Here is a 25,905-nt window from a genome sequence, read left to right as displayed (position 1 = left end):
GGGAGTGGCCAACAGATGGAAGATCTCTTTCTCTTTTTGTCTCTCCCTGTTTCTGTGTCACTCTGCCTTTCAAATAAATAAATAAATCAAAAAAGAAAAAAGAAGTAAGAATGAAAGAAAAGGAGGGGGCATAAAACCAAGCCGGACAAACACAGTTGTCAGCAGGCTGCAGTAAGTAGGCGTGCTTGGCCAAGGCATTTCAGCCAGTCACATCGTTGTGGTGTGCACGTTCACCCCAAACACATTGCCAAAGACCTTTCAGCCCGTTCCTTGCATCTCTACACCAGTTCTTGGTGAGGACAGAGTACGTGTAATACTAACTCTGAGGACAGAAGCAGAGTCTGGCAGTTCCCATGACCTGGCCAAAGCGAGCAGAAGAGTCAGTTGTTAGGACCAGGGCCTCAAGACTGTGGTAGTTGGTGGTTAGGATTTGTGATGCTCACAGTAACAGTAATGGGATCAGCTTAGCCCAGCGTTGTCAGAGTGGGGACCGACAACACTCGGCTTTTCTTTCAACAGAAACGGGAGCAGAAAGAAGCCCTCATTCTCTTCTTCAACAGAACAGCTGAAGCTAAAATCCCATCTGTCATGTAAGTAGTCACCAAGTGTTAACCTCACCACTACGTGAGCCTGCCAGGATGGTATTACTGCTGTCTGTGACCAGAGATTAGAATTACAACTCCCGCCGGCTCCACAGCTCACTAGGCTAATCCTCCACCTTGCGGCGCCGGCACACCAGGTTCTAGTCCCGGTTGGGGCACCGGATTCTGTCCCGGTTGCCCCTCTTCCAGGCCAGCTCTCTGCTGTGGCCAGGGAGTGCAGTGGAGGATGGCCCAAGTGCTTGGGCCCTGCACCCCATGGGAGACCAGGAGAAGCACCTGGCTCCTGGCTCCTGCCATCGGATCAGCGCGATGCGCTAGCCGCAGCGCACCGGTCGCGGTGGCCATTGGAGGGTGAACCAACGGCAAAGGAAGACCTTTCTCTCTGTCTCTCTCTCTCACTGTCCACTCTGCCTGTCAAAAAAAAAAAAAAAAAAAAAAGAATTACAGCTCCCTTGAAACCAAGGTGGAGGGCACTGTGGCCTCACCACCCACAAGGTGTAAATTGGCCTGTAGCTAGAGTCACTATGATGATGTACCTGGGACCCCTAGCAGACCCTCTCTTAGCCCACGTAGCCTGGAGCTGCTGCTGGTTAGAAGGAGGGTGTGAGTTTTTCTCTTGCCAGGAGTACCGTGGTCCTTTGCCTTCAGGGAAAAAAGTAGAAGGGGGCCGGTGCCATGGCTCACTTGGTTGATCTTCCGCCTGTGGTGCCGGCATCCCATGTGGGCACCGGGTTCTGGTCCCAGTTTCTCCTCTTCCAGTCCAGCTCTCTGCTGTGGCTGTGGCTGGGGGTGGGGGTGGGGGTGGGGGGTAGAGGTTGGCCCAGGTACTTGGGTCCCTGCACCTGCGTGGGAGACTGGGAGGGGGTGCCTGGCTCTTGGCTTCGGATTGGCACGGCGCCAGCTGTGGCGGCCATTTGGGGGGTGGGCCAGCGGAGGAAGGACCTTTCTCTCTCTCTCTCTCTCTCTCTCTCTCTCTCACTGTCTGTAACTCTACCTGTCAAATAAATGAAGAAAAAAAAAGAAAAGAAAGAAAAAAAAAAGAGAGAGAGAGAGAAGCTGCCCCTGCCCCATGGGAATGCTGTGTTCTTCCCCAGAGACATGAGGTTGCAGCCATTGTTGACCTAAATGAGAAGACAGATGTCAACATATATTTAAGATTCGACAAGTGGCCGTGGTCACACTTCCTGCTGTGTCCGCCTTGTCAACTAAAGCTAACCATTTCTATTCCTAGAATTATTCACTGACTTAAGAAACCTCAGTTGTCCGCCTTTCTTAAAGAAAGGAAAACCCACACATGTTCAAGGATCGGTGCAGTGGGAAGGCTGACGTGCAGACTGCCTAACTCACTGTTTAATGTTCCTGTGAGGCTCTGGCAGGATGATGGGCCGCATGATTACACTGCAGTGGGAATGGATGTCGTGCGGGTTGAGCTGTGCCAGACTGGCTGTGGATGAACTGAGACACGGGCAGCCTGCCCCAGACCCTCCCTCGGCCCCCAGGTCCCCTAGCCTTAAGCCCTTTTCCTTGTGGTGCTGTTATGGGACCCATCAACTCCAGCCTAGAAACTTGGCTCCCAGAGACGAATCCAAGTTGCCCCACCAACCCACTTCTTGTGGGCAGCTGACTAACCCATGCCGAGGTGCTGGGTTCTTTCCCAGAGCCCCTTAAGTTTAAGCCTTCCTCTTTGGGTGTTGGGCTCCAAACCACCCCTTTCCCTTAGAGGTTTGAAGTGTGAGCCACTTTGCCACCTCATAGATAAACGTTGGTCAGACAGTGTGCATACTTCTTTGCAAATCTGTGATGAATGGTTTGCTTTGTAGTTGCCAGACAACTTTCAGACCTGTTAACTCACCACACGTGTGCAGCGTCTTTGGGCGGTCAGGAGAGTAAGTTATATGGGCCCCGTCTTTCAAACAAAACACTGAGTAAATCTCTGGATGTCCAAGTCGCACAACTTGCAAGTGGAAATTAGATTGTAAATCTTAAGGACCTCAGTTTCCTCTGCTGGTTGGTTTTCTTCCCTTTTTTGGGAAGGAGGGTACTGCTTGTTTTTGTGTTGAGGGCACCTTTCAATTTAAAGGCCAAGGTTATTGTGGTGGGCAGCTCTGTCCAGCCTGGTGGCTTAGGAAGGCGTGGACGGGTAAAGCTGTGTCTGAGATGGGGAAAGGAAGGAGGCCTCAGGACAGCTGGGGCCTCTGGTTTTTATGAGCTCACTGAGTTGACTTTGTAGGCTTGTGGCTTTTTGAGGCCATACCAATAAACTTCTTCACTTAATATCAGGGCAAAGTTTATGTCTCTCAGAATAATGAAGGTAGGTTCTGTTAACACGACAGCTCATACATCACGTGTTGAACTGAAGTCTGGAATCCTGGTCGGTCGTGGTGTTGTCTGGAAATAACTCTGGCATCTAGAGGACAGTCACCTTGTCCTCCCTTGCCTTCCATCCCCTGCCTGTCACAGGAAGCTGCTGAGACTCGCGCTTCTTTAAGGAAGAGACCGTCTGTTCTGCTCGTGTCCAGGGGTAGCCTCATGCTGAGCAGGGGCTTCCTGTGTCTGGGGGAGCTCACTTTCCTGTTGCTCAGGTGTAGCAGTCACCTGTCCAGGCCGCCTCACCTCTTTGGGATCAGGACCCCTCCCCAGGGTGCTAACTCAAGGGGAACCTGGCAAGGATCTGCTGCCTGGGTACCTCCCCGCCCTACAGCTCCCTAGGCGTGCCTGCCTACCTTCACGTTCAGGGCTGATGGTGAAGAGGTGGAAGCTCAGAAAAAAATATATACATATACATAAATAGCACAGTGGGAGAGAAAAGAAGTGAATTAAAGGCAAACCAAATAAATGACTTCTTTCACATCCTATTCCTTTGCCTTGGAAAAGAATTCAGTTACCACTGACTTAACTGTTGGCTCTGCTGTTTGAGATGCAAATTGAAAAAGAATGATTCAGTATTGATAACACAGATCTTCAGTATTGTTACTTACATCTCAAGATTAAGCTTCCAGAAATTTCCTTAGCCCCTTATCTGGGTATTTTCAGACCAACATAAACACTTCAGTTTGCATTGAAAGCACAATCTAATGATGATAGCAACCAAAGGGGAAACTGTCAACGATCTTCTATGATCCCAGATAAGCAGAGTGTTTCTGAGACATGTCAGAGACACAGAAAACAACAAGGACACTTCTGTGTCCTTGTGCCTGGAAAGCACACAGCAGAAGATGCCATCCCCACAGCTCCTAGTTTTCTTCTTCTGTTCCATATGACCTAGTGTCAGGGGTAAGGGGAGGGGCCAGCTCCCAGAGGAGGGCGGGCAGGCACCCTGGAGGTGTCTGTCACAGATGTGGTTGCTCTTCAGGATCAACTTCAACTGCGGAGTCTATGTTTAATCTGTTTTGTTTCATTGTCAAATGTAGTGAGTACATCCTGGACCTTCTGGAAAGTGGAAGAGAGAAGTTTCTGGTGTTTGCACACCATAAGGTGGTTCTGGATGCAATTACCAAAGAGCTGGAGAGAAAGGTAAGCTCAGCACGAGGTGCTGATGGGTCCTGAGCATGTGTCAGGTTGTGAGCAGGCTCAGGCAGACAGAAGCAAGGCTTCCAGAAATGTTGGCCGTGACCGTCTAAAGAATTCTGGCTTGTAGCTCCACAGTGAGGGGGTCAAAATGTACCCCAGCTGTGTCCTGCCAAGTTTCTTTGTGCTCGGGCAGCTATCCCAGGAGTCTGCTTCGGGAGCCTCTCCCACTGGCTCCTCCATCACCCTGCACACATAATTACAGAACAGGCAGAGGAGACGGAGGCAAGAGTCTGTTGAACATCCTCCTCTTTCCTCCTTTGTGCCTCGCTACTATCAGAGTGCCTTTGTAATCACCACGGCAGCGTGCAGACCTCAGTACAGAACGTTACAGCACTCAAGAAATTGAGCAAAATAGATCCAGAAGGATTTCTGAGCATGTCCGTTAGGACTAAACACATGCTAATTCCACTGTCTTTTAAATTTTTCTTGTCTTCCTTCATCAGGTACATTTATGTGGTAGTTATTTATTTTAAATATTTATTAATTTATTTGAGAGGCTGAGAGACAGAGAGCTCTCATTCACTGGTTTGCTCCACTGCCTTCTAGGGTTGGGCTGGGCCTGGAGCCAGGGGACTCAGACTAGGTCTCCCATGTGAATGTAGGAATCCAGTAACCTGAGCCAGCCCTGCTGCTTCCCACAGGCAGTGTTAGCAGGAAGTTGGACTCAGGAGCTGGAAGCAGGTTTTGAAGCCAGGCGTTCTGATGTGGAACACACGCATCTTAACTCTTAGTCTGAACACTCTCTCCTATACAATATTTTTTTAAAATGCTTATGCCATAGCAATGTATTTTTTTTTTAAAGATTTTAAAGATTTGAGGCAGAATTACAGACAGAGAGAGAGAGAGAGAGGGAGGTCTTCCATTTATTGATCCACTCCCCAAATGGCTGCAACAGCTGGAGCTGTGCCAATCTGAAGCCAGGAGCCAGAAGCTTCCTCTGGATCTCCCACATTGGATTCAGGAGCCCAAGGACTTGTCCCATCTTCCACTGCTTTCACAGGCGCATTGGCAGGGAGCTGGGTCAGAAGTGGAGCATCCGGGACTTGAACTGGTGCCCATATGAGATGCTGGCACCACAGGTAGAGGCTTAACCTACTACACCACAGCACTGGCCCCTCTCCTATACAATATTAAACATACAGAAGATTACAGAGAAATATACAATAAAGACCTATGTGTCATTTTCCCAGATTTAATTAATGTATTTATTTCAAGGTTTATTTTTTAAGTAATCAAGCACTTAAGCCTCCACAGTATTTTAATTCCATTCTATCTCCTGCCTTCCCAGAGATGGCACCATTGTCCTGAAGCTGTCGTGAGCCCTTCTCCTCTGTGTTGTAATACTTTACTCAAGGGTGTATCCTTAGACAATATACAGTATCCCTTTGTGTGTATTGTGGTAAATTTACACAAGTGGTAGCCTACATTAGTATAAATATCCAGCAGTTTACTGTTTTGCCCAACATTATTTTGAGATTTCTCCATATAGTGTTATGCATGTAGTTTATTCACTGTGAATGCTGAATGAAGTCTCACAGGATGACTCCACTGTAGTTTATCTGTTCTCTTGATAATGGATATTGAATTTTATTTGCAGTGCTTGCTGTTCTGTGAATATTTTTGTATATGTACAAGAGCACTTCAAAAAGTTTCTGAGAAAATGGAATTAAAAGATAATTGAACTGGGGTAGATGTTGTGGTGCAGCAGGTTAAGCCACTGCTTGGGATGTCTGCATCCAATCTGGAGTGCCTGGGTTTGAGCCCTGGCTCCACTTGCAATCCCAGGTCCCTCCTATTATGTACTCTGAGAGGCAGCAGATGATGGCTCGAGTATTTTGGTCCTTGTCTCCCTCATGGGAGACTCAGATTGAGTTTCCAGCACCTGGCCCTGTCCTGGCTGTTGAGGGCATTTGGGGAGTGAACCACTAGCAGGTGTGAGATTTCTGGCTGGCTGACTGGCTATCTCTGAAAAACAAAAACAAAGATGAATCTGAAGAAGCTCTAAAATTGCACTTCTTGTTATATGGTTGATGTGTAGGGATATAGGGAAATATCCATGATAAACTGTTAAAAAGCTGTATGTACAATGATTTTTTGTTGCCATGTGCAGATAAAAAGCCTGAGTAATATATACCAAAACATTAATGATGATTATTTGTAAGTAGTCTTCATTATGTTCTTTGGTCTTTCTGTATTTTTACATTGAGTATATTATTTTTATAATTGGAAAAATCAAGTTTTTTTTAAGCATAAAATAAGAGCATTTCAAAAACAAAAAAAATAACATAAGGAAATATGTTTGAGAGACTGTTAGCATCTGATATGACCAAGCACTAATGGCAGTTACATGCAAAAGTGACACTAGTGGACAAAGTTGAATAAATAGTTCATCAATAGCCATTTAGAAGATTCAGTTCTACCAATAACCAAATAAGTGGAAAATAAACTAGATTTTTCTTTTACTCCATCCATTCAGCCAAGGTTTTAACAATGTGTGGTGCTCACTGCTACTACCTGTGCACTGAGAGGGGCATGATTGTGCATTATTTATTGGAAAACAGTTTGGCAGTGCTATCAGCAGCCCTAAGCTCAGTTTATCCCTTTGCCACAGTACTTTGCTATTTAGTAATTCTAGTCTAAGGAAATAATCAAATGTTGGCAAACCCAATTTTCAAAAGCTATGTTTAGATTTAGCAGCTTTGTTGAAATACAGCTGCCATGCAGTAAATTGTACATTCTGTGTACCATCTGATAGGGGCCGGATAGTGAACATACCTGTCACCCCCCACGCCAAAAAAGCTTCCTTGGGCCACTGTCATCATCCCTCCTGCCACTTCTACTCTCCCATCCCTAGACAACTGCCAATCTACTCTTTGTCACTGTGGCGTTGTTTGCATTTTTTAGAGTTTTGTATAAATGCAGAATCATTCAATGTATACTTTTTTGGGGAACATGTTTTGTTTGTTTTTACTTATTTGAGAGCTAAAGAAAGAGAGATTTTCCATCTTCTGGTTTGGTCTCCAAATGTCCACAATAGCCAGAGCTGGGCCAGGCTGAAACTAGGAGCCAGGAACTCAATCCAGGTCTCCCATGTGGGTGGGAGGGTCCAAGTACTTGAGCCATCACTTCTGCCACCCAGGGTGCACATTAGCAGGAAAATGGAATCAGAAGCAGAGTCAGGACTCAAACCCAAGGATGCAGATATGGGAAGTGGGCATCCCGAGGACTGGCTTGGCACTGCACCAAATGCCCAGCCCTCAGGCATATTCTTTTTTTTTTTTATTTGGTTTCTATCACTTAACAAATTTTGAGTTTCCTCCACGTTGTACTAAGTATTATCCTACTGCTAGGCCCTCCTTTTTAGGGGAAATTAGAAGCCCGCTATATCTGCAGAAATGGCAGCAAGGTTGTTTTGTTATGATGCATAATGAAATATAGACATTAAAAAGCATATTCTAAGGGCAGGTATATAGTTCAGTCACCAAGATGCTGCTTGGGATTCCTATATCACATATTGGAGTGCCTGGATTTGAGTCCTGGCACCACTTCTGACTCCAGCTTCCTGCTAATGCATTCCTGAGAGGTATCAGGTGATGGCCTCAGTACTTGGGTTCCTGCCACCCATGTGGGAGACCCAGAATGAGTTCCAAGCTCTTGACTTTGGCCTGGCCCACTGTTGCAGGAATTTGGGGAATAAGCCAGCAGATGGAAGATCTCTCTATGTCTGTCTGTCTTTGTCTCTCTGCCTTTCAAATGAATAAAAAATAATTAAATCATACTTAGCTTATTTACAATGATGCCTGTTGAGGAAAAACAAGATATAAATTTCTGTATTTAAAAGATATACACATTAAGAAGAGTAGCAGGAAAAAAAGGGTTGGTAAGATTAGTAATATTTTTATTTTCCTTATACTGTATATCAGTAGAAGAAATAAATATGAAGATGTTTTTTAAAAGTTCATAGAAAATGGAATGAAAAGGTAAGATAACTTTGATGCAAAAAAATTTTAAGGCATGTATAGTTTTTTCATTGTACACATTTTCATAAACATTTTGGAGATCTCTCATTAATGCCTCTTGAAAGACAAATAGCTCAACCAAACATGCAGTCGCCATTTAACCCAGCAGTTGTCTCCTAGGCATTTACCTCAGAAACATGAAGGCTTCTGTCCATACAGAAACCTGCGCACAGATGTTCACAGCAGCTTTTTTTTTTTTTTTAAAGATGTATTTATTTTATTTGAAAGGCAGAGTTACAGAGACAGAGGCAGAGAGAGAGAGAAAGAGAAAGGTCTTCCATTCACCGGTTCACTCTCCAGATGGCTACAAAGGCCAGAGCTGTGGCAATCTGAAGCCAGGAGCCAGGGGCTTCCTCTAGGTCTCCCAAGTGGATGCAGGGGCCCAAGGACTTGGGCCTTCCTCTGCTGCTTTCCCAGGCCATAGCAGAGAGTTGGTTGGGAAGTGGAATAGCCGGGACTTAAACCAGCTCCCATATAGGATGCTGGCACTGCAGGCGGTGGCTTTACCTGCTATGCCACAGCACCGGCCCCCACAGCAGCTTTTTTAAAAATTTTTACTTATTTGGGAGACACGGGGAGAGAGAAAGCGCCCATCTGCTGATTTACTCCCTGCAGTGCCTACAATGGCTGGGGCTTTGCCAGGCCAAAGCCAAAAGCTTAGCGCTCAAGCTGGGTCTCTCCTGCATGGGTGACAGGAACCCAAGTATCTGAGCCATCACATGCTGCCTCCCAGAGTGTACAAGATTACCAAGGAGCTAGAATCGGAGGTGGAAGCAGGACTCTAACCAGGCCTTTTGATGTGGGATGTGGGTGTTGCAATCACTGCACCAGACACCTGCTTCCAATTGCGGTTTGTAGTAGCCCACACTTGGATCAACCCAGTTGTCCTTCAGAGAAGAAGTGAAACCAGGGTACATACAGACCGTGGGATACTACTCAGCAGTAGAAGGGAATGAACTACTGATACGGGCAGCACCTGGGGGGAACCTCCAGACAGTGGTGCAGAAAACCCCAGAACGTTACATAGCTAATGTTCTTGAAACACTTTAGAAATGTGGGAGAGGGGCTGGTGCTGTGCCCTAGCGGGTAAAACCGCTTCCTGCAGTGCTGGCATCCCATATGGGTGCCAGTTCTTGGCCCAGCTGCTCCACGTCCGATCCAGCTCTCTGCTATGGCCTGGGAAAGCAGTAGAAGATGGCCCAAGTCCTTGGACCCCTACACCCATGTGGGAGACCCAGAGGAAGCTCTTGGCTCCTGGCTTCGGATCAGCACAGCTCTGGCCATTGCAGCCATCTGGGCAGTGAACCAGCAGATGGAAGACCTCTCTCTCTCTCTCTCTCTCTCTACGTCTCTTTCTCTCTGTGTGTAGCTCTGAATTTCAAGTAAATAAATGAATGAATGAATCTTTTAAAAAGATTTTGAAAAAAAGAAGTGCGGGAGAGATTAGTGGCTAGCAGGAGTTAGGAGTGGGGAAGGGAAGGGAGATGAGACTGATTCTAAAAGGACCGCAGGACGATCCCTTGCAGTGTTGGACTGTTCAGTATCTTGACCGTAGAGGTGATTACATGAATACTGACATGGGCAATAGAATTATGTGGAACACACACGTGGACAAGTGACATGGACATCTGAATGGATCCCTGGATTGGGTCAAAGTCAGTATCCCAGCTGTGATGCAGCATAGCTTTACAAAGCATTAGCATCAGGGGAAACTAGGCACCGTATGTAAGGAATCTCTATATTTTTAAAAATATTTTATTTATTTGAGAAGCAGAGTTACAGAGAGAAAGGGAAAGATGGAGAGAAAGAGGTCTTCCACCTGCTGGTTTACTCCCCACATGGCTGCAGTGGGTGAGGCTGAGTCAGGCCAAAGCCAGGAGCCTGGAACTCGATCTGGGTCTGCCACATGAGTGGCAGGGGCCATCCTCTACCACCTTAGCAGGCTCATTAGCAAGGAGCTGGATTGGAAGTGAAGCAGCCAGGATTTGAACTTGAACTGGAGCTCATTTGGGACTCCAGCCCCACTGTGTTATTTCTTAATCTAGCATGTGAATATACAGTTATCTAAGGATACATTTCAGTGGGGGGTGGGGGGTTGGGGAGAGCTCTGTGAGCAGTGGGCCTCTTGGCTGTGTCCTTGAGGCCATGACCAGGTGCAGCCTGCTCAGCAGGCCCTGGACGCTACTGCGGCTCACCTCCATTCCCTCCTGTTCTCGCAGCACGTGCAGCACATCCGCATCGATGGCTCCACGTCCTCCGCAGACCGAGACGCCCTGTGCCAGCAGTTCCAGCTGTCGGAGAGGCACACTGTGGCAGTGCTGTCCATCACGGCCGCCAACATGGGCCTCACCTTCTCCTCGGCTGACCTGGTGGTGTTCGCAGAGCTGTTTTGGAACCCAGGGGTAAGGAACCCAGTAGACTTGAACTGAACTCCCCCGAGGGAAGGGGTGAGGGGAGACGTAGTTTCTACGAGCTTTCCCCAGTGGTGTTGCATTTTCTTCTCCGTTTCTGTCAGCCTCATAAACGTGTTGATACCTTGACCTATCAGATTGCACTGCTCTTAAACACTTGCACATCTGTTGACTGGTTTTAGGTCTTCACTGAAACCTGTAGGATTACTGATTCCTTCTATCAGTGGGAAAGTTGAAGGTTTAGAAGGCTGGAAGGAATCCTAGTCTTCTCTCATTGGAGAAGGTTGGGGCCCAGGGAGCTAGGTGGTGAGTCAGGGCTGCACAGCGGTCACCTGAGGGGCCTGTGAGGCTCTGATGCTCCATTCCCCTGAGCTGCGTCAGCCCAGGGGCCTCCGACAGCACATGGTATCCCTTGAACATCGTCCTTGTGCTCACTGAACCTGTCTGATCAACTGAGGGCTGTGACAGCAGATAGAAGACACTTGTTGATATTAGAAAATGTTCTCCTGAGCTCCAAAGAGAGTTACTTCCACCCTGATGCTCTGACATCGTGTGGCTTTGTTTGGCCACACATCAGAGATTGTTTCAATGACTTCAAGGTTGCAGGCTTTTTATAATTGAAACAGTGCCCTTGATTTTAGTTGTTTATCACAAGGCTTGCCGCCCTAGCCCCTTGTTATGATGGACGATTTGATTTGTTTTGAAGGTGACTGTATTTCACAGAGAACACAGGTGGACAAGTGCCAGGTCTCAGCCATCTGCCCCAACCCACACAGCCTGAAGGCGGAGCCTGAGGCATTCTCCATTCACAGCATGCATCAAGGTGCTGGGTGCCCATCCACAGATACCCAGCTTCAGATTCCAGTTCCCTCACTAGAGTTTCATTTGGCTCTCTCTCATTAAGACCTCAGGTCATTTGCAGGTCCTAGAGACACAGGGCTGCTCAGAGGAGGAGGAGCTGTGCTGGGCCCTGGGGCATGCAGCTTCCTGCTGTGGTGGGCTGGAACTTACCCAGCTGTCTTCTGATCCCTGGGACACTCAGGTGCTGATCCAGGCTGAGGACCGGGTGCACCGCATTGGACAGACCAACTCCGTGGGAATTCACTACCTCGTGGCGAAAGGCACTGCTGATGACTACCTCTGGTATGGCCTGGCTGTGTGGCCTGGAACTTGGAGTTGAGCAAGGCTGGACACAGACCATGTGTTTCCTTTACACTCCAAGCACTTCTGCTTTTGTTAAGACCTCCGGGGATCTGCCTAGAAGACCCATTAGTGATGCCCTCCGGCCTGCATCATCCCACGTTTGGTTTCTTTCGCCAATGTTCCCAGTGGCTTACAGGGTGTGGAAGGAAAGCTTGCAGGAATAAGGGGATGTGCCTTCTTTCCTACTGGTCTGAGACAGGGAGAAGAATTAATTATGGTGAAATATGAATAGAATTTAGTTTGCAAATCACTCTGTTCCCAGCCATGAAGACACTTGTTGGGCCAGGGACTGCCTCCTTCTCCCCTTCTGTGATAGGAGTTGGTTGGATAAGGCCACACATCATAGTACTGCTGCTGGACCATAGGGAGAAAGCAGCTCACCCTGGACCATGCAGTGCTTCATTAGCAGAGCCGGGATAGTCTTGAACCCTGGGGATTTGTGCCTATTACGTTAGCAAAAATTCCCAAAGTGCTCTTTCCCAATCCTGTTTCCCCCTGCCTAACAGTAAGTTTCTTGAATGTCTCATTAGTTTCCGCCGCTGTCTCTGTTTCTAGCCTTAGAACCAAAGAGCCCTACCTTTACAGCGTGTGTGGGCCACCCTTGTTTCCTGTTTTAGTGGATTTGTTAGCTGGGCAGCAAATGACATCACCAGGTTCAAAATTTTCTCATAAGGAGGCAGCATTTATTTCCTGCACATCTTCTGTTAGGATGAATTTTGAACCTGATATTATGAGCCCTAAATTGGAGGCGGTTTACAATGGGGAGGTAAGATATCTCAGAATGGGTGTGTGTGTCTCGGCAGATGCAAAGATGTGAAACCATAAACACATGGCAGCCCCATTGGAACCCAGAGGGTGGCCTCATTTTAATCAGCACGCTGGTTCTGTGCAGGTTGTATTCACTGCAGTTCGTTTCTCTCCGACAGGCCCCTGATCCAAGAGAAGATTAAAGTTCTGGGGCAAGCCGGGCTTTCTGAGACCAATTTCTCAGAAATGACAGAAGCCACTGATTACCTCTACAAGGTAACGCCAGCGCGGCTCTCGGTCACTGGGGCAGGGGAGGCAGTAAGCTGTGTTTTGTGCCCTTGGGTCCTGAGTGGGCAGGTGTGAGTCACCGCCGGGACCCTGCCCCAACCCCAGAGCTGCAAACGACAGGCCTGCAATCCCTCTCCATTCTGTCTGTGTGTGCATCCCTTTATAGGGAAATGTGGGCAGTAACTCCTGCTGCTTGTAATGTTCCCCCATAGAGTCTCATAGCACCCAGGCTTGCAAACGCTACTGCTTCATCAGGCCATTAGAAACTGAAGGAAAACTCCCCATGGCAGCTGCTGAATTGTGGCAAAAAATCCATAGCAACACACCCAGCTGGGCTGCGGCAGGAACACGACCCCAGCACAGAATGGAGAGTCTATAAAGTCGGGATTGCTTTCATAGGACAGAATTTCCCTCTCTGTCGTTTCATTATATTCCCATTTTCTCGAGGGTAAACTGAGCCGTGGGAGAGCAGTAAGACTTGCACAGAATCACAGATGTTCCCAGCCCAGCCCAGCCCAGCCCAGTATTCCCCCTGTGGCATCAGCCCCTCGTTATAAAGCAGTGGAAGAAGCAGAGAACATCCTTCCCTGAGCAGGGGCCCTGGTCATAGATGCTGGGAGGCTTGTTCGCCTCTGGAGAGGGCAGCCCCGGGCCCCCTATACCAACTGTGACCTTTCACCAGCCTTTCAATGGAACCCAAAGGCACAAAGACTCCCCAGCACTTGTCTTCACCTGCTGTGTGGTTGACAAGGCAGGTGAAAACCTGGGAGCTACTGCCCTCCCCACACACACACACACACACACACAAACGCCTGGGTGCTCACCCTCTTGTCTCTGACGGAGGAGTTTGGAGGAGGCTGCAAGCTCAGTAGCTCCAGCAGCAAACAGCTGCCTCCTTTTCACGGTGGAACTGCTGAGCGTTAGTCGTTGAGTTAAAGCCACAAAACCTTGTTGGTGACGCCAAATCTGAGGATTTGGTTATTCATTTATGTTTACCTGACAAATAAATCCTTTCTTCTTAATATAGTTATTGGGGACAGGTAAGACTCAGATCATATTTTTCAACGTAGACTATTAAGTTATCCTTCTCTGCATAAACAATAAGCCAATTTTAAGCTTCTGGAAGAACTCACTAATTCAATTGAGTGGTAGGTTTGTTGAGAGAGCCTAGGTAATCTACAGGTGTGTGCAGGATTTCAAAAATGCTTTTGCATCAAAATACATTTAATCTTTAATTTCATCTTCCATAAACTTTTGAAGTACCTACCATGCTCTTTGAAGGGAAAGCCTTATTTTTGAAAGATTCTCATTTGAACTCCTGTATTCATCTTGGTTTTTCCCCCCAGTTACTCTGAATTAGTTAAGAATTTATGCCCAAACTATGAATGCAAGATAATAGAAATGAGATTTATTAATATTTATTATAGGTGTTAATTTTCAATTTTTTTTATTAAGCTAAGCCTGAAACTTTCAACAACTAAAAAAAGAAAATGTCGCCTCCTGTACAGGAGACAAAAGCAAAAAAGGTTCTGTCTCGCTGAGATAGCCATCCTTCCGAGAGGGGAAATGAAATCTTAATCTCATCGTGGAACTGGCTTCCAGTTAATTATGCATGCGCCACAGTATCTTAATCAAACGCACGCTAGCAGGGGCTCCTGCTCGGAATAAGCTGCCTTGCAGGACGACATCTAGTTGGCATTGCTCTTGTCCCAAAAGAAGCTGATCAGGGTGTCCTGGAGGGGACATGTAGTTGGCATGGGGACCAACCTTAATGTTAGTGTCGTACCCCACACCAAAAGGCTGGGCGGTATGGGGCATAGGTTAATTGAATAACCTGGAAATCTTCAATAGTTTGCTCCTGTGATCAGCGCCCAAGGCACTTGAATTCACCAATGCGGAGGGATTTTGTTAGGGAATAGGGAGGAAAGCATAGCCACTTAGGGAACCAGCTCAAGGTTTGATGAGGCAGACACAGGAGAGCCCACAGGCTATCCTCTTGTTGGAGGATAGCCTTGGTGGTGGAGGGTCAGTCTAGCAGAGAGCTGTGGGCTGATGTACCATCCTTGGGTTCTTTCAAGACAATTAAGTTTCTTAAAGAAAGAAGGGTGAGGAAAGAAGGTGGGGGAGGGCAATCACCCTTGAGAAGTAAAAACATAGAACAGCCCTGGTCTAGACTGTTGAAGAGTGGTTCTCTTAGTTCTTATATTTCATTCTTTTTCTTTTTTTCCTCTCTTTCTGTTTCTTTTTCTTAGACTAAACAGAAGAGGGAGGAGACAGGGAGGGAGGAGAAGGGAGGGTAGGTATGGTGGGAAGAATTACTATGTTCCTAGTGGCATATTTATGAGATACATACAAATAAAATAAAAAGGAAAGAAAGAAATGAGAAGAAGATTGAGGCAGGAGCTGTGGTTGCATTATTGCAAGTTCTTGTAGGTACCAAGTGATGTGGCCCAAGTCAAGAGGGTACCTTGATGTAAAGGGGTGGGAACTGGTGGGAGAAGCACCTGGTAGAGGTGCAGGGAGACTGTAGGGGTGTTGGTAGCCTCTCAGCAACAGACCTGTTGGGAAGAGAAGCTGTTCTTGGGTGTAAGAGTAAGATGAGAGAGATGGTTTTGATTTTAAGCGAGTTTAGTTTTATGGAACTGTGTCAGTAGGGATGTTGAAAATGCACCTCTGGAGGGCTGGCGCCGCAGCTCACTAGGCTAATCCTCCGCCTTGCAGCTCCGGCACACCGGGTTCTAGTCCCGGTCGGGCACCGGATTCTGTCCCAGTTGCCCCTCTTCCAGGCCAGTTCTCTGCTATGGCCCGGGAGTGCAGTGGAGGATGGCCCAAGTGCTTGGGCCCTGCACCCCATGGGAGACCAGGAGAAGCACCTGGCTCCTGCCATCGGATCAGCGCAGTGCGCTGGCCGCAGCGCGCTGGCCGCAGCGCGCCAGCCATGGCAGCCATTGGAGGGTGAACCAATGGCAAAGGAAGACCTTTCTCTCTCTCTCTCTCTCACTGTCCACTCTGCGGAAGGAAGGAAGGAAGGAAGGAAGGAAGAAAGAAAGAAAGAAAGAAAGAAATGCACCTCTGGATAGAAAGACGATAGGAGTGGGAAGTAGATACCTAGGAGAGATCCACAGAGGAGTGACAGTAAACCCATGTGTTGCAGTCGGTGTGATTTTAACACCAAACTGTTAACAACAGGTAGATGCAGTTGGTAGGCATTTTCATAATTTGTAGCTTTAAGATCATCAGAAACAGGCATAGGTGTCTACTTTTAAATAGTTTGAGTGTTAATATGTTAAGCCCATTTTATTGACTTGTAATTATGTATAAATCATGGCTAACCACACTGATTTGGGAGTCAGGTTACAGCTTAATTAACCATTTGGAAGAGAAAGGCTTTGGAAGAAGTAGATGTTGAGCTATTTCAGTACTGAAGTTCTGGTTTGGAAAGTTAGAAGGGAGGAAACATTTCCAATGTGAATTATAGAGTGAGAGCAGCTGCTTTGTTGCTCTTACAGCCATTTCTTTTTCTCCATGGTAATTCAGTGAGCGGAGAAAGTATCAGACACAGTAAGGTCACATCAGTGACAAATCGTTTAATGAGATGGTCTCCACCCCTACCATCACCCAGCTCCTGATGACAAAGGGTGTGTAGTCTCTCACTTCTATGCTGCTCGCCAGCCACAGAGGAGGTCCTCTTGCAGCCTGGCTTCTTCCTTTTATCTTTTCTTTTCTTCCTCTGATGCAGGACCCAAAGCAGCAGAAGATCTATGACCTGTTCCAGAAGTCCTTTGAGGAAGACGGCAGTGACACAGAACTCCTGGAGGCAGCAGAGTCTTTTGACCCCGGAAGTGCTTCAGGAATATCTGGAAGTGGTTCCCAGGACTTAGGAGACACCCTGGGTGAAGACACATTGACAGGCAGTCCACCAAAGAAAAGGAGATTTGAATTTTTTGATAACTGGGACAGCTTTACTTCTCCTCTGTAAAAGGGACCAAAAAAAATTAAAAATCATGGAGTTCATTAAAATAAGATAAGGTATTTTGTTTTGAAAGCCTATGCTCCTCTTGTCTGCAGCAGTGGCTATGTCTGTTGGTAAGCCTGCAGTAGCTCCAACATTTCCAGTCCCCCATGGTTGGATGCAGGCTTGCTTTGGGTCTTAGTTCACCTTGGCTTTTAAGCTTTGACATGCAGGCAGTGGGTTGTAGCATGATAATTCATGTTTTTAAAATAATGAAGTGCTTCCTACACATCCCTTGAAATCTAGATTTTTTTTTTTCAATTTAGTGACAACAAATATTTATAGAGCACCTGTTGTATGCTTGACACCATTCTAGGTACTGGCAATAATTTTGATGAGCAAAAATGAAAAAATACATGCCTTTCTGGTGTTTACTCAGTGGGAAAGGCAATAGTTTTACAGCCTCTTTCCAATAAAAGTCTACTTATGGACGTTAAAATTTGAATTTCTCTGACTGACTGGTTTGATTTTTTCTAACCATTCAAGGATGTGATACCATTCTAGCTTCCTGCTGTTCAGACAGAGACAGCAGGCTGAATCTTTGCCACTGCCCAGTTCCTAAATGTTGGTTTAGAGCAATAGCCTCCTCTGTGAGTGTGATTTTTCTTCTTCTTTTTTAAGATTGATTTGTTTCTTTGAAAGGCAGTTTCAGAGAGAAAGAGGGACATCTGCTGATTCACTCCCCAAATGGCCGCACTGGCTGGGGCTGGGGCTGTAGAAACCAGGAGCTCAGAATTCCACCCCACGAGGGAGCAGAGACCCAGGTACTCGGCCTGCTTTCTCAGGCCCATCAGGAGCTCAGAATTCCACCCCGTGAGGGAGCAGAGACCCAGGTACTCAGTCTGCTTTCTCAGGCCCATCAGGAGCTCAGAATTCCACCCCAACAGGGAGCAGAAAGCCAGCTACTCGGTCTGCTTTCTCAGGCCCATCAGCAGAGAGCTGGATTGGAAGTGGGAAAGCCAGGACTTGCACTGGTGCCCATATGGGATGCTGGCATCACAGGGGGTAGCTTTACCCACTGCACTATGTCAGCCACAATTTTAACTTACCTTATATGACATTTGAAAGATTAAGATAAAATTCATAATATATTTTATTTAACTTGATATATTTAATATAGGAGAACTTCATGGAAATTTCACATTTTTTTCCTGCAAATGTATTCTTTGCAGTACAACAGGCTCCAAGACAACACTTCATCCTGGGAGTCAGTGACAAGATGTCACGGCAGGGACACCAGATGTGTAGACAGGCATGCACTCAAGGGTCACCCTTGACTCAGACACACACAGTAGCTTACTGGGTATCACATTGCTGGATTCCACCCGTGGCCCTGGGGCCTTCCCACAGCCTTTGCTTTCAGCTCGTGCGGTTCTGCTACTGAAAGCCTCCTCAACTCCACCTCCTCTGCCTGCTTCTTGGGCTGCCAGGGGCTGCTTCTTGCCATCTTCACAGCCAGATGGAGCACACTGCACTTGTGTTTTTTGTCTTTTTGTTTTTTTTTAGTTTTTAAAAAAATTTACTTATTTATTTGAAAATGAGAGTCACAGAGAGAGAGAGGGATTGACAGAGAGCCTCCATCCACTGATTCATTCCCAAATGACTACAACAGTCAGGACTGGGCCAAGCTGAGGCCAGGAGCCAGGAACTTCCAGACATCTCCCATGTGGATGCAGGGGCCCAAGCACTTGGACCATCCTCTGCTGCTTTTCCAGGCACATTAGCAGGGAGCCAGATTGGAAGTGGAGTAGCTGAGACTCGAACTGGCGCCCATATGGGATGCTGGTGTTGCTGGCAGCAGCTTTACCTGCTACACCACAGCACCGGCCCTGCATTATCCTTTAATTCTGTTTTCCCATGAGCTTTCTGAAGTCCCTTCCTGTTTATATATCTCAACATGTAAGCAATACTTTTTAAATATTAATGAGAAATTGTCTTTTTTCCTACTAAGTCTTTTTTTTTTTTTTTGACCTATTGTCATGTTTAATCCCAGTGAGAGTCAAGTTGGGAATTGATAATTTCTTCTTTTTTTTTTTTTTTTTTTTTTTACAGAAGATCAGTTTAGTATACATTAAGTAAAGATTTCAACAGTTTGCACCCCCACAGAAACACAAAGTGAAATATACTGTTTGAGTACTCGTTATAGCATTAAGTCTCAATGTACAGCACATTAAGGACAGAGATCCTACATGAGGAGTAAGTGCATAGTGACTCCTGTTGTTGACTTTACAAATTGACACTCCTGTTTATGGCATCAGTAATCTCCCTATGCACCAGTCATGAGTTTCCAAGGCTATGGAAGCCCCTTGAGTTCTCCGACTCTTATCTTGTTTAGACAAGGTCATAGTCAAAGTGGAGGTTCTCTCCTCCCTTCAGAGAAAAGTATCTCCTTCTTTGAAGACCCTGTTCTTTCCACTGGGATCTCACTCACAGAGATCTTTCATTTAGGTTTTTTTTTTTTTTTTTTTTTTTTTTTTGCCAGAGTGTCTTGGCTTTCCATGCCTGAAATACTCTCATGGGCTTTTCAGCCAGATCAGAATGCCTTTAGGGCTGATTCTGAGGCCAGAGTGCTGTTTAGGACATCCGCCATTCTATGAGTCTGCTGAGTATCTCGCTTCCCAGGTTGGATCACTCTCCCCTTTATTTATTCTATCGGTTAGTATTAGCAGGTACTAGACTTGTTTATGTGCTCCCTTTGACTCTTAGTCCTTTCATTATGATCAATTGTGAACTGAAATTGATCACCTGGACTAGTGAGATGGCATTGGTACTAAGTCTTTTTTTGTCCATTTCTTTTTTTCTTTTTATTTATTTATTTTTCCCAAAGAAATATTTTATTTAAGGAGTACAAATTTCATAAGTACAACTTTAGGTATATAGTGATTCTTCCTAACATAACCATCCTCCCACCCCACTTCTTCCTCCCTCCCCCATTCCAAGTTCCATTCTCCGTTAAGATTCTTTTTTTTTTTTTTTTTTTTTTTTTGACAGGCAGAGGCTAGGCGGAGGATTAGCCTGTTGAGCCACAGTGCCGGCCAAGGTTCATTTTCTTTTTTTTTTTTTTAGATTGATAAAAACTTCCTCTTTAATCAAGGCTTTAAACATGGAATAGATTTCTTGAATAAAATGGAGAGTTTCCAATACATTGAAACATAAAATCAGAAGTCACCATCCATACAATACTCGGCGGGAAAAAAACAGAACAGCAAGGTCACACGACCCCTGTGATAACCCTGGTCTTACTCTCAGATGCTCTGCGGGCTACAGAACACACCGTGGCTTCTGGGGTCACATTCAGGGGAGGCCGTGGCCTGCAGAGCACTCGCTGGCTGGGCTGTGGTGGTGTTGGCTTTACTCATGAAGCAAAGTAGCAGGTACCAGCATATGTGAACAGTGTATTGAACATCCTTGAAATATCAGAGTGAGAAGAAGGAAGGGAGGCAACATAATGTTATCAGAAAGATGTCAGAAAGGAAGAACAGCTGTGTGGAGCTCGAGGCTGGAAGTGGCTCGCCAGCTTCATTTCTTTGGTTTCTTCGGTAGTAGCCGCCAGAACAGCAGAATGTGGGGTTCTGGTTCGTGGATCATATAATGGACCCATCCCTGACTCTGCTGAACGCCAAGGTTCCTCCATTCAGATTCAGACATCAGATGGGTTTTAGGGACCAGCTTGGCTATGTCCTTGGGCAACATAACATGCCGGTACTCGAACTCCTCGTCGTCATACTTGTCTGAATAGTAAATCTGTTTGTGCGACGTGATCGCTCTGCCTGCGGGCCGTCAGCCCCACGCTGCCAACCTCCAAACAACTCGCAAGATTCATTTTCAATTAACTATACACAGAAGACCAACTCTATACTAAGCAAAGATTTCAAAAATTTGCACACACACTGAGAACAAGTTTTACAGTTAATTCTCATAATATAACTTGAGGACAGAGGTCTTGCATGGGAAGTAATTGCACAGTGATTCCTGTTGTTAATTTAACAACACTCTTATGTATGAAGTCAGAGATCACCCGAGGCTGTTGACATGAGCTGCCAAGACTGTGGAAACCTTTTGAATCCACAGTCTCTGTTATGGAAGTTCTCTCCTCCTTTCATAGAAAAGTATGTCCTTCTTTGATGGCAGTTTCTTTCTGCTGGGGTCTCAGTCACATCCTTCATGTAGTACATTTTTTGCCACAGTGTCTTGGCTTTCCGTGCCTGAAATACTCTCATGGGCTTTTCAGCCAGACCAGAATGCCTTAAGGATTGATTCTGAGGTCAGAGTGCTATAAAGCAATTGTCATTCTATGAGTTGGCTGTGTGGACTGCTTCCCATGTAGGAACATTCTCTCCCTTTTAATTCTATTATTATTTCCAGACACTTGATTTTATTTATATGATCCCTTTAACACTTAACCCTATTTATATGATCACTTTAACATTTAATATGATCACTTTAACACTTAAGATGGCATTTTAACACCCAGCTTAATGGGATTTGGGGTTGATGTTTTCCAGATCCATCCATTTTGTTGCAAATGACCAGATTTCATTTTTTTTTTTACCACTGTGTAGTATTCTATAGAGTACATATCCCATAGTTTCTTTATCCAGTCTTCAGTTGACATTTAGGTTGATTCCATGTCTTAGCTATTGTGAATTGAGCTGCAATAAACATGGGGGTGCAGATAACTGTTTTACTTGCTTATTTCATTTCCCTTGGGTAAATTCCCAGGAGTGGGATGGCTGGGTCATATCATAGGTCTATATTCAGATTTCTGAGGTATCTCCATACTGTCTTCCATAGTAGTTTTACCAGTTTATGTTCCCACCAACAGTGGATTAAGGTACCTTTTTCCCCATATCCTTGCCAGCATTTGTTGATGATTTCTGTGTGAAAGCCACTCTAACTGGGGTGAGGTGAAACCTCATTGTGATTTTGATTTGCATTTCGCTGATGGCTAGTGATCCTGAACATTTTTTCATGTGTCTGTTGGCCATTTGGCTTTCCTGTTTTGAAAAATGTCTGGTTAAGTCCTTGGCCCATCTTTTAGTGGGCTGTTTGTTTTGTTTTTGTGGAGTTTCTTGATCTCTTTATATATTCTGATTATTAATCCTTTATCAGTTGCATAATTTGCAAATAATTTCTCCCATTCTGTTGATTGCCTCTTCACTTTCCTGAGTGTTTCTATTGTAGTAAAGAAGCTTCTCAATTGGATATAATCCCATTTGTTAATTTTGGCTTTGACTGCCTGTGTGTCTGGGGTCTTTTCCAAGGACTCTTTGCCTGTGCCAATGTCTCTAATTTTCCCAATGTTCTCTAATAATTTGATGGTATCAGGTTGTAGATTTAGATCTTTAATCCATTTTGAATTGATTTTTGTGTTAGGTGTAAGGTAGGGGTCCTGCTTCATACTTCTGCATGTGTAAATCCAGTTTTCCCAGCACCATTTGTTGAATAGACTGTCCTTGCTCCAGGGATTGGTTTTAGCTCCTTAGTCAAATATAAGTTGATTGTAGATGCTTGGATTGATTTCTGGTGTTTCTATTCTGTTCTATTGGTTTATCCATCTGTTTTTGTACCGGTACCAGGCTGTTTTGATTATAACTGCCTTGTAGTATGTCTTGAAATCTGGTATTATGATGCTTCCGGCTTTGTTTTTGTTGTATAAGATTGCTTTAGCCATTCAGGGTCTTCTGTGTTTCCATATAAATTTCAGCATCATTTTTTCTGTATCTGAGAAGAATGTTTTTGGTATTTTGATTGGTATTGCATTGAATTTGTAAATTGCTTTTGGAACAATGGACATTTTGATGATATTGATTCTTATAATCCATGAACATGGAAGATTTTTATATATTTTTGTATCTTCTATTTCTTTAATCTTTTGTAGTTTTCATCATAGAGATCTTTGACATCTTTGGTTAAATTTATTCCAAGGTATTTGATTTTTTTGTCCCTTTTGTGAATGGGATTTTGCTCTTAGAAGTTCTTTCTCAACCATGGCATTGTCTGTGTATACAAAGGCTGTTGATTTTTTATGTATTGATTTTATATCCTGCTATGTTACCAAACTCTTCTATGAGTTCCAATAGTCTCTTGGTGGAGTCTTTTGGATCTCTTATAGATAGAACCATGTCGTCTGCAAATAGGGATGGTTTGACTTAACTGTTTCCCAATTTGTATCCTTTGATTTCTTTGTCCTGCCTAATGGCTCTGGCTAAAATTTCTGGGACTGTATGGAATAGCAGTGGTGAGAGTGGGCGTCTTTCTGGTTCCAGATCTCAGTGAGAATGCTTCTACCTTTTCCCCATTCAGTAGGACTGAATTCAGCTGGCCATGGTTTTGCCATAAATTGCCTGGATTGTGTTGAGGAATGTTCCTTCTATACCCAATTTGCTTAGAGTTTTCATCATGAAAGAGAGTTATGTTTTATCAAATGCTTTCTCTGCCTCTATTGAGATAATCATATGGTTTTTCTTCTGCAGTTTGTTTATGTGGTATATCACATTGATTGATTTGCGAACTTGAACCATCCCTGCATACCAGGGATAAATCCACTTGGTCTGGGTGGATGATCTTTCTGATGTGTTGTTAAATTCTATTGGCCAGAATTTTCTTGAGAATTTTTGCATCTATGTCCATCAGGGAAATTGGTCTGTAGTTCTCTTTCTCTTTTCTCTGTTGTGTCTTTTTAAAAAAAAAAATGCTTATTATTGATTATTTGCTTTGATGTTTTCACTTTTTTTAAAATTTATTTATTTAGTTTGAAAGTCAGAGTTACACACAGAGAGAAGGAAAGGCAGAAAGAGAAAGAGACATAGAGAGAGGTCTTCCATCCGCTGGTTCACTCCCAATTGGCCGCAATGGCCGGAGCTGCACCAATCTGAAGCCAGGAGCCAGGAGCTTCCTCCAGGTCTTTCCATGCAGGTGCTTTCCCAGGCCATAGCAGAGAGCTGGATCGGAAGTGGAGCAGCCAGGTCTCGAACCGGCACCCACATGGGATCCTGGCACTGCAGGTTTGAGATGTTTTAAAGGGAGAGCTGGGAGATTTGCAGATGGATTGACCTGGGGGCAGGGGCGGTATTCACAGAGGTAAGAGAGAAGAAGGAAAGAAGGGTAGGCTGGTTGCAAAATGAAATCCAAGGTTTGATAAGGAGGCCAACATGTGGCACAGTGGGTTCAGCCACTGCTTGGAACATATTGGGGTACTGTTTCGAGTCCCTGCTCTGCCTTTTTTAGTTGTTTAAGGTTTATTTTTTTGAAAGGTAGAAATACAGACAGAGAAGGAGAGAGAGAGAGAGAGCCTCCATCTCTGGTTCATTCCCTCAAATGGCTGTGATGGCCAGGGCTGGGCCAGGCCAAAGCCAGGAGCCAGGAGCTTTTTCTAGGTATCTCATGTGAGTGCAGGGGCCCAAGGACTTGGGCCATCTTCTGCTGCTTTCCCAGATGCACCAGCAAGAAGCTGGACTAGAAGTGGAGCAGCTGGAACTCTAACTGGCTCCCATATGAGATGCTGGCACTGCCAGCTCTCCTTTTTTTTTTTTTTTTTTTTTTTTTTTTTTGACAGGCAGAGTGGACAGTAAGAGAGAGAGACAGAGAGAAAGGTCTTCCTTTGCCATTGGTTCACCCTCCAATAGCTGCCATGGCCAGCGCACCGCACCTATCCGAAGGCAGGAGCCAGGTGCTTCTCCTGGTCTCCCATGGGGTGCAGGGCCCAAGCACTTGGGCCATCCTCCACTGCACTCCCTGGCCACAGCAGAGAGCTGGCCTGGAAGAGGGGCAACCGGGATAGAATCTGGTGCCCCAATCGGGACTAGAACCCGGTGTGCCGGTGCTGCAAGGCGGAGGATTAGCCTACTGAGCCGTGGCACCGGCCCCAGCTCTGCTTTCAATCCAGCTCTCTGTTAATGTTCCTGGGAAGGCAGTGGAAGATGGCCCAAGGACTTCGGGCTTGCCACCCACATGGGAGACCTCAATGAAACTCCTGGCTCCTGACTTGTCGTGTCCCGGCCCTGGCTGTTGAGAGTGAATCAACAGATGGAAGATCTATCTTTCCCTCTCTCTCTGTTGCTCTGCCTTTCAAATAAGTATATATAAAATATATATATTTTATCTTAAAGCGTTCAATAAGGACTTGTGGGGTTTGAGGGGATTGTCAGACTGAGAGACACACCCATCTAGCTAATGCAGTCACTCCATTCAGGAAGGGAAAAATCTTTGGGATGAGTTAAGGCCCAGGAAGCAAAAAGGTTTTTGGATCCCAGTCTAATCCTGAGAACATTTCAGAGAGGACTGTTTCTTCCCCATCTGCCTCTGTGCCCAACCACAGCCTCTGCTCTGGGTGTTTATGTCACATGGTCGGAGAGTAGCGAACCCTCACCCACAACATGTGCACGCCCCGAGCCACGTCTCCCTGCCTGCTGCACGCTCAATTGTCTTGGAGAACTTTTGCTGCAGTTTTTCCATGGGCTCCCCTCGACTGGGGTCAAGTTCTTTAAATCTCTCAGGCTCTCACTTCCTAATTCTATTAATAGTTTCTCCTTACTCCAGGGTTGTGGTTCAGGACACAACAGGTGGGGATTTGAAAGTCCCAGGGAAATGTGCGGGTGACATCGGAGATGTGCAGAGCCAGGTGTGCTTCAAGTCACACAGCATTTCGATGGAGGAATTCCTGCTGTGGTCAGCTCAGGCCTGCCACACTGCAGGGTTGGGGCAGCGTGGCTGCCACTGGGAGGGCTTTGCCAGCTTTCTTACAGTGTGATGCTCATATCTGCAACCCCCATTCCTCTGTGGTCTCAGGAAACGGGGGCTGTTGAGACTTCCTCTGCATGCTGCACTTGAACCTCATTCTAGCTGTTCTGGAGAAAAACTCCCCCTCCCTTTCAGGATGTGCCTGTGGCCCTCCATAGCAAATGTATGACAGGGTATGACAATACCCTGTGGCCTGAATAAGGCTCACTTCAATTGTACTTCAGAAATTATTTTTTCTTTTTTAAAGATTTATTTATTTATTTGAAAGGCAGAGTTACACAGATAGAGGAGAAGCAGAGAGAGAGAGAGGT

At 45.7% G+C, this 25,905-nt stretch overlaps 1 protein-coding gene and 1 pseudogene across 4 annotated transcripts in view; one reads left to right on the top strand and one right to left on the bottom strand.

Annotated features, from left to right (window-relative positions):
• The window catches only part of SMARCAL1 (SNF2 related chromatin remodeling annealing helicase 1), a 63,212-nt gene extending 45,915 nt beyond the window's left edge, over positions 1–17,297 (top strand). For all 4 annotated transcript variants that reach the window (XM_008259123.4, XM_051848208.2, XM_008259124.4 and 1 more), the window contains exons 12-17: positions 520–590; positions 4,013–4,115; positions 10,411–10,593; positions 11,645–11,745; positions 12,732–12,828; positions 16,580–17,297. In XM_008259123.4, the coding sequence (XP_008257345.1) occupies positions 520–590; positions 4,013–4,115; positions 10,411–10,593; positions 11,645–11,745; positions 12,732–12,828; positions 16,580–16,819 (795 nt within the window). In that variant the 3' untranslated portion in view covers positions 16,820–17,297. The remainder of the gene's footprint in view (positions 1–519; positions 591–4,012; positions 4,116–10,410; positions 10,594–11,644; positions 11,746–12,731; positions 12,829–16,579) is intronic.
• Positions 17,298–20,227: 2,930 nt separating this feature from the next.
• LOC108176940 (cyclin-dependent kinases regulatory subunit 1 pseudogene) lies at positions 20,228–22,977 on the bottom strand (annotated as a pseudogene).
• Between the last annotated feature and the right edge of the window lie 2,928 nt (positions 22,978–25,905).

The sequence above is a fragment of the Oryctolagus cuniculus genome, chromosome 3 (assembly GCF_964237555.1).
Source record: "Oryctolagus cuniculus chromosome 3, mOryCun1.1, whole genome shotgun sequence".
Lineage (NCBI taxonomy): Eukaryota > Metazoa > Chordata > Mammalia > Lagomorpha > Leporidae > Oryctolagus > Oryctolagus cuniculus.
Note: the sequence above shows the minus strand (reverse complement) of the source record. Positions and strands in the feature narration are given on the sequence as shown.